The sequence below is a fragment of the Arvicola amphibius genome, chromosome 6 (assembly GCF_903992535.2).
Source record: "Arvicola amphibius chromosome 6, mArvAmp1.2, whole genome shotgun sequence".
Taxonomy (NCBI): domain Eukaryota; kingdom Metazoa; phylum Chordata; class Mammalia; order Rodentia; family Cricetidae; genus Arvicola; species Arvicola amphibius.
This window is the reverse complement of record NC_052052.2, coordinates 93,035,750-93,044,048: the sequence shown is the minus strand read 5'-3', so window position 1 is coordinate 93,044,048 and position 8,299 is coordinate 93,035,750. Positions and strand designations below refer to the sequence as shown.

At 50.6% G+C, this 8,299-nt stretch overlaps 1 protein-coding gene across 1 annotated transcript; it reads left to right on the top strand.

Annotated features, from left to right (window-relative positions):
* Positions 1–5,022: 5,022 nt before the first annotated feature.
* On the top strand, positions 5,023–6,351 carry Ptf1a (pancreas associated transcription factor 1a). The gene is made up of 2 exons (XM_038332316.1): positions 5,023–5,797; positions 6,152–6,351. The coding sequence occupies exons 1-2, from the start codon at positions 5,023–5,025 to the stop codon at positions 6,349–6,351; spliced, it is 975 nt and encodes a 324-aa protein (XP_038188244.1).
* The last annotated feature ends 1,948 nt before the right edge of the window (positions 6,352–8,299 follow it).

Here is an 8,299-nt window from a genome sequence, read left to right as displayed (position 1 = left end):
TAATTAATACAGTTCCTGTGTGATTATTTCGGGGCTGGGTGGCCCAGACAAACAAGCGGCTCACTCCCCGCAACAACAAAGCACTGTGTGTAAACATGAGGGCCAGAGTTCAGGTCACCAGTTCCCATATAAATGCCAAGCAGGCGTGTCAGGCCTACTTGCAATCCCACAGGAAGCAGAGAAGATTGAATCCCCAGAGCCACTTGGCCCAATTGGTTAGTTCTGGGTTCAAGAGAGAGGAACTGCCTCAATCTAAGATGGTGAGTGATGAAGAGAGTCGATTGCCATTGAGCTCTGGCTTCCCAGGGGCATATGGACTTGTGTGTATGCACACTGCACATACATGTGCCACCACTATGAGAAGACGTGCAGTGCACATGCACCCGTGTCTATCACATATACATACATGTGCAAAAAGAAAAGAGCTACATTAGGAGCAGAGGAGCCAATGTATGTGAAAATTAGCTGCAATAGGACAGAAACAAAGGGGCAGAGCAGTGTGTGGAACACTCATACCCTCATTTTTTGGGGTGAGCCAAACTTGTTGGATTCTGATTCTTCTTCCTGGATTCAGCCTTGGATAAAAGGCCCACTTTCATGTGATCCTCTATAGAATAAAAAGGAGCTCCCTTTATCTTGAAGAATTATGAAGATGAATGAGAAATATATTTGAAAATCTTCTAAAATAAGGTCTTTAAGTCAAACAAGGACCTCACAGCTATTGGAGAGTAGAGACATGGGGCTCCCAGAGCCAAAGGCACAATATCACAACATCTGAAGGCACAGCCGCTCAGAAGATGACAATCCATGGTAGAGAGCAGGGTGAGTCAGGGAGAAAGTCTTCATGTGGTGTGGAGGTCAGCATGAAGTTGGGAGGCTACATATGCATATAGTGCAGGCCCCGGGCTCCATCCTCAACACCAACATAAGGAGTTCGACATCTCTGAGGGTTGTCATGGGAGGAGATGCTGCATTAACAAGGTGAGTCTTCTAGATGGAAATTCCCCTAATCTACAGAGTATGACACCAGTGGTCAGAGACTTTTGCTGGTTCCTAATGTAATTTTAGCACCCTTTACTTTAAGTTGGGTGTAGCACCACTGAGTGATTTCTTCTTTAGATGTCATTTATAGGCTCAGCAGTGATCCGGAGAGTGAATACAGGGTAGGGCTTTGTAAGTACTGATCTCTTGAACTGCTTTATCAGAAGCCTGGATGGACTTCAGTACATCAGTACAAACACCCCTGACAAGTAGAGCCAGGAGAGCAGCTGCTTATTTTCAGCAGTTAGTGGACTGGCTTTGACATCAACCTTAGGGAAGTCACCGATGCTCACTGGACCTTAGGAGTCATTCAGCATCAACTCTGGCTCTATTTTCAAATCCTAGTTTAGGAGTGTAAGGGTTTTTAAAAAGCAGACTGATGAGTATACTGGACACTCCAGCAAAGAAAAAAGTCACGGCAGATTAGGGATGCGGGTGTGGCGAAGAGAAGGAAAAGGAAACAGGAGAGGACAACCATAGACCTGCTTTTTCCTTGACATGAAGGGGTAAGGGGACAGCTTAAACTACAAGGAAGTGGGACACATTTAGGGGCCGGAGGTGCACTAAACCTTACTGGCAGACACTTGCTCGCAAGCACAAGAGAGGCCTGTGGGATGCTGTGGGCAAGAAGGCTGGGACTGTTTGAGTCCCAGAAGAGCCCCTGTGGCACCAAGAACCTTCAGTGAGAAAGCAGGAGGCCCGAGGCCCCATCTGCACTAAGATCTCTCACCCAATTCATTCGGGGGCAGTCAGAGGCCTGATTTCTATCCCTCCCATCGTTGTTCTGAGAAATGATCGGAAATGTCTGAGGAAACAAGGGAAGACTGCAGACCCAAGGCTCTGGGGGAGGCAATGAGAACCGAAGGGCTGAGGGGGGAGGCCCAGGCTCAAGTTCAGTGGCCTTTGCCAGTGCTTTTGGTACTGAAAACCTATGAGCTGGACTGAGACCCGGGAGCAGTCCCAGGAGGTTATAGGAGGCCCCACTGAAAGGCATGAAAGAGTCCAGAAGTGTCAGCAGGACTTGGCAGTAGGGTAGGTGGGGCTTGTTCTGCTGTCCTCCATGGGAGCAGAGAATGCCACTTTCTAGTGAGATGGAAGTCCCTTGTGGGGTTTGGGAATGTTCCCTCTCAAGACAGAGTGGAGAGAAAGGCAAGTCTGAATTTGTCAGAGAATAGTGTGACCAGCTTTCTCTCTATGTGAACTGCCTATGGATTTTGATAGTAGGTGTGTGCATGTTTTCTCAGTGCCCCGAGGATTCGCGATGATGGAGAAAGGAATAGAATAAGAATAGCAGCATCTCATCTGCCAGGACGAGGTTCAGTTTCAGCCTTCTCATCCAGCTTGACACTTGACATGGCAGAGGACGGCCATCCACACTGTTGTGACCTCTAGCGACCCGGAGAAAATTCTCTTTATTCCCGGAAGAATAATCAGGTCTTAGTGTGTGTGTGTGTGTGTGTGTAAGTCTTGTGTCTGCTTCCTGACAAAAGCAAGACCACTGTGCAGCTAGCCAGCAGTTCCTTAAGAGGAAAACAGGAAGACTGAGTAGGAAGGACAGGAGCGACAGAAGGTTACACACAAAACAAGCTAGTGATTCACAAAACAAGCGAGTGCTTTCTTTTCTAATCCTACCCCCATTCTTACTCTGCTGGCTTCCACCAGGAGTGACCCTCCCAACCCATCAGCTTATTTGATTGCCGAAGGAGCATTTCTGGAACTTTCCACCAAACACCAATTAGGATGGTTTCCCATAAGGAAGCAAATTTATTAACAATCCTATTGACTACAAAGATACGCATATACACTCACTCTCAAATCTCTCAGCACCCCACTAATGTATCAAGGAGTCAAATACAATTTCTCAAGCATCGCCTACACCCACCAGACGGGATCTTCTTACTTCTCCAAGAAGGTATTTGTAGGTCCAAATCCAGTATTCTCTGTCCTGGTTGGCCATCAGTATTTTGGGTAAGGTTTTGAAATCTGGTTATTTATTCTTCTTGCAAATCCTCAGGTTGATTCACTTAGTTTTATTCTAATTAAGTCAGGTAAGGAGAACTTTTTATGTCTTCACCTTTATGCTTTTAGACAGGATTAGCTTTGAACTCACAATCTTCCCCCCTCAGCCTCTGGAGTCCTGGGATAAAAGGCATAGACTAATATGCCCAGGCACTGGGTGTTTTTCAGTGTGAGAAATTTGGGTGCATACCAACAGCTGGAACCTACAGCTGCCCCTCCTATCCCACCCCGATGATATCACAGAAACATCTAAGTAAAAAAATATTCCAAGGTATCCTCCCTCCATCACAGGGAACCTGTCCACCTTTGCACCCTTTTATGGATAACCACCGAGATATGAAGGAGGACACAGACTGAAAACCCAACACATGAAAGAACCTACTATGAAACCGTGGTCTTTGGGTTAAAATGTCTGGAGATTCCCACAAGTCAAGGACGCTCAGTTTCTGGTCTAGTATTAGACATCGTTTGGCCCTGATGACTGGACCTTGGAACTCTGTTCGACTACAGTGAAATTTCCAAAATTAGAGGTGTTTAAGACACTTTCTTAACTCGTGGGCCTGAAGGGAGTCTTAATAACTCAGGACGCCTCTGAGGAAAACTGTCTGGAAAGAGAAGTGGCCGGCTCCGAAATGACAACACCAGTCCTCTGCTGAAAGACGGCCGGACTGGTCCTGGTAGCGTTTGCTCTCCCGGGGTGGAACTGCCGCGACCTTGAACAAGTGTTTCTTTGTTGCACTTCAGTCTGTGAGAAAGTGTGTCTTGGGGCTGGTTGCGTTCCTTTAATGGTGTCTGAAAATAGGAAGTAAGGTCGAAAGGGCGAGGGAGGGGGGAGAAGTCACTCAAAGATGGTCGGGTGGCCAGTCAGAAAGGTGAAACCCGGGCTTTGAAAATCATTTACACTGCTCTTTAACTACAATGGCACCTCCCAACCCCCACTCCTGACTGCTCAGCACTGGACAATTCAATTGACTTCTTTTGTAGCGGGTTTATTGCTCAGAACAACCAGGGTCTGGATTTGCTTGTGGAAGAAACACACCCCACGGTTCTGCTTTGGAACCTGCCCCTTCGGTCTGGTCTCCCTTTCTTGGGGCCCGGAAAGGGCAGTGGGAGGCAGACCAACTCCGTGTGGCGCCCTTGGACATGGCTCCTACTCCCTGCGCTGCGTCTGGAACTCTTAGGGAGTAGTACTAGGTCACTATCAAACTTCTGTGCATCCTTCGCGAACTTGCAAGAGTCCTGGAAGGGTCTGATGATGGTATGGAAGCCCCAAACCTGATCCAGGCTAAGCACCCGTTCTATGACCGGGGTATGAAGAGAAACATCTTCAACCGGTCTCTGAGAACAGTCACCCTTGGATTGCTCAGGCTGCTGGCTGGAGGCTGGTTGGCTGGGACTCCAGTCCCTCGCTCCTAGGACCTCTGCTAGATGTTCCAGTCGAGTGGAGAAAACCCGGGGCTGCGCTGCGCAGCACTGAGGACCCAAGGAAAGCGTCATGGGCTGTAGGTAGTCCAGGGAGCTGAGCGCTGGGCAGGTACTAAAGAAAGCCGCAGCGGGAGAAACAGCACCTCGCTCTGCAGCAGGAACTGGGAACTGAGGACAGCGCCACTGCCGCTGCCAGTCCTGCGGGTCCCCTCCCCGACCACTCCACGCGCTCTGATTGGCTGGCGCGCGGGGTCCCTGGCACGCGCCTGTGGATGTAGTTATAAGAATCCTCGCGTGCCGGCCCTCAGCTCCAAAAAGCGGGTCCCAGCCCTCCCCAGTGCAGCCCCAGTGCCAGCAAGAGCCAACAGCAGCGCACTCCAGAGAGGCCCTGGGGCGGAGACCCGCAGTCTCCTAGCCTTCTTCAGTGCCAGCCCCACGAGGGAGGGGCTGCGGGACCTGCCCGAACTGCCACGGATCTTTCAATAAACGTCACCCAGAGCAGCCTAGCAGTCTCCCTGGGCCTGGGCAGCGGCCGTCATGGACGCCGTGCTGTTGGAGCACTTTCCCGGGGGCCTGGACACATTCCCGTCTGCTTACTTCGATGAGGAAGACTTCTTCACCGATCAGTCCTCTCGGGACCCACTGGAGGACGGCGACGAACTGCTGGGGGATGAGCAGGCGGAGGTGGAGTTCCTCAGTCACCAGCTGCACGAATACTGCTACCGCGACGGGGCGTGCCTGCTGCTGCAGTCCGCACCCTCGGCCGCCCCGCATGCGCTCGCTCCGCCGCCTTTGGGGGACCCCAGCGAGCCCGAGGACAGCGGCGGCTACTGTTGTGAGGCAGGGGTCCCCGTAGGCGGCTTCCCCTACTCGCCCGGCTCGCCGCCCCCGTGCCTTGCCTACCCTTGCACCGCGGTACTGTCCCCTGGAGCGCGGCTCCGTGGTCTGAACCGGGCGGCTGCAGCGGCGGCAGCACGGCGACGGCGACGCGTGCGCTCCGAGGCGGAGCTGCAGCAACTGCGACAAGCAGCCAATGTGCGCGAGCGGCGCCGCATGCAGTCCATAAACGACGCCTTCGAGGGACTGCGTTCGCACATCCCCACGCTGCCCTACGAAAAGCGCCTCTCCAAGGTAGACACGCTGCGCTTGGCCATAGGCTACATCAACTTCCTCAGCGAGCTGGTGCAGGCGGACCTGCCACTGCGCGGTGGTGGCACAGGTGGTTGCGGGGGCCCAGGTGGCAGCAGGCACCTGGGCGGGGACAGCCCGGGTAACCAGGCCCAGAAGGTCATCATCTGCCATCGAGGCACCCGTAAGTGCGTCTGAGTCTTGGCATCAGCTGAGGGAAACGGGACGGAGACAGAAAGGTCTGGCGCACAGGGCTGATTGATGAGGATAGACTATGGGTGGGCACTAGGAACATTTAGGACGACCTTTCGATTCTGTTTTCTGATACTTGACTCAAGCTTGGAGGACGTGCGTCCTAGTCAGACGTGCACGCCAGTCAGACGTGCACCTCCTTTGGTTTCAGGGAGAGGGCGCCAAGAGTTTGAGAGGTGGGATAGAAAAGTGTCTCAGTTGCTTCAGAGGGGACTGAAGTACCATGGGTGATTACTGGGAACATAGTTGGGTGTTCACAATCTGTTTTCTCCTTTCTCCTTCCCAGGCTCGCCCTCTCCCAGTGACCCGGATTATGGCCTCCCTCCTCTTGCTGGGCACTCTCTCTCATGGACTGATGAGAAACAGCTCAAAGAACAAAATATTATCCGTACAGCTAAAGTGTGGACCCCAGAGGACCCCAGAAAACTCAACAGTAAATCTTTCGACAATATAGAGAACGAACCACCTTTTGAGTTTGTATCCTGAGAAAGCTCACACCAGGCCAGCTGTGTGTCTTTGTGCATATTGTACGGTGTAAATACCTATAATGTAAATGTAATTTAAAGATCACATTTTTTCTAATGGCAATCAGCTTTGTTATTTATCTATTTATTATTGTGTTGAGTTAATGAAATAGATTGTCTCTTTTTAAATATATAATTTATATAATTTATCATGGTATTCTATAATATGCTACAGTGGATGATTTTCCCCGGCACATTTGGCAGAACTCTGAGTTGTTGTAAGAACTCTGGTCAGAAATTTTCATGCTTATTTAATGTCAGATCTGATTTATTTCTACGCGTTGTTAATAAATGCTATTTGCTCTTGTTTCTATAAGTTGTTTGTTTAGTGGATCATAGGAGTATCTGTATTCAAAAGGATTAACTTTCTTCTTTTTTTTTTTTTTTGGTTTTTCGAGTCAGGGTTTCTCTGCAGCTTTTTTAGAGCCTGTCCTGGAACTAGCTCTTGTAGACCAGGCTGGTCTCGAACTCACAGAGATCCGCCTGCCTCTGCCTCCCGAGTGCTGGGATTAAAGGCGTGCGCCACCACCGCCCGGCTAAGGATTAACTTTCTTAAAAGCAACAGAAATAGAGGCTCAAATCCTAACCGTCTAGGAGTAATCTATATTTCATTTAGATTTGGTCTAAATGGGAGTGTGTGTAGGTGGGAGAATAAATCCATGCTTTTTGATAGCCACTAATCTGTCATCTTGGCTCTCAATAGTAATAACTTGCCTGTATGCATATCATACCCCTCACTACCAAACACCCCACAGGACAACTAGGTCATGGGTAATTTATTATTCCCATTTTCCAGAGTGGGAAAGCTGAGGTCTAGGGATACTGCTTGGCACTCCCAAGTGACTGCCATAGTGCCTAATCAGAGTCTAGAATCATGGCTAGGCAGGGGAGGGGGCTTTTCTGCTGGCACTGGCTAGGGAGACAGAACTGCTCCAGAGCTGGGCCCTGATGCATCCCTTCTGCACGTAAACATCAGGTTCCCGAAAGTCAGACTCTCACCTGAAAGGAAACAAAGAAGTTGATCTTGTCAGGAGACCCCCCCACAACCTTCAGGCCTTTGGAGTAAGGCAAGAGAAGCTCTCCACCCCATGGCCATTCAGCCACCTCTGCTCTTGAGACAGAGGTAGCAGGGTCGCCCTCTAGCGAACCAAAAGAGAAGCGAAGGATAAGTTTGAACTCTCATCCAGAAAGCCCAGGGAGCCTAGGCTGGACTTGTCTCCCTATGAGCCACGGTGGACTCCCAGGCGCTCTAGATGCTGGTCAGTGGTGTCTGAGCTCTTGGTGGTTAGTGGAGAACCGGCCCGTGGGGGGGCAGGGCAGGAGACGCTCACTTTGGCATGGAACCTTTGGTTAGAAGCCACCGCAGGCACAGGCCGGGTCAAGGTAAGTTGTTTCACGGAGTAGCTCAGGCCTGGGGAGTCAAGGTGCAATCGCCCATCTCCCCATTGCCTACTCCAACCCCCGCCCCCGCGCTCGCCTGGCCAGAGGACATGTACAGACAGCATGCTAATCGCTTTAACCTAGTTTCAGACCCACCGAGGGGTTCCCCCGCGCGCGCCGCGGGTGCCATGGACTTCATCCAAGAGTAATTAAAGCGAGGCTAGGAACTGGACCTACCCTGCAGAGCGGCCTGGCCAGACACGCTAAGATTCTGGGTCGCAACGTTACCCAGGAGGCCTTGAGCCCTGGATCCTCTCACTTCCTCAAGCCTCCTCTTCTCCCACCTCCTCTCCTCCTGAAAGTTGGTTTTACTCTGGAGATATTTAAGAAGGAGAAAAAAATAATTCGATTTTGCCCTGTATTACGGCCTCATTAAACACGAAAGTTGCTTTTGTACAAATGCTCCTATCAGGCATGTAATCTCATTACACTCATTAGAAAGTCAAATGTTAGATTCTAACTTCCTTATA

Bases quoted from the DNA above. Each gene is read 5' to 3' on its own strand.
- Ptf1a (XM_038332316.1), top strand. From the start codon at position 5,023: ATGGACGCCGTGCTGTTGGAGCACTTTCCCGGGGGCCTGGACACATTC. The intron at 5,798-6,151 runs GTAAGTGCGTCT...TCTCCTTCCCAG, and splicing joins CATCTGCCATCGAGGCACCC to GCTCGCCCTCTCCCAGTGAC.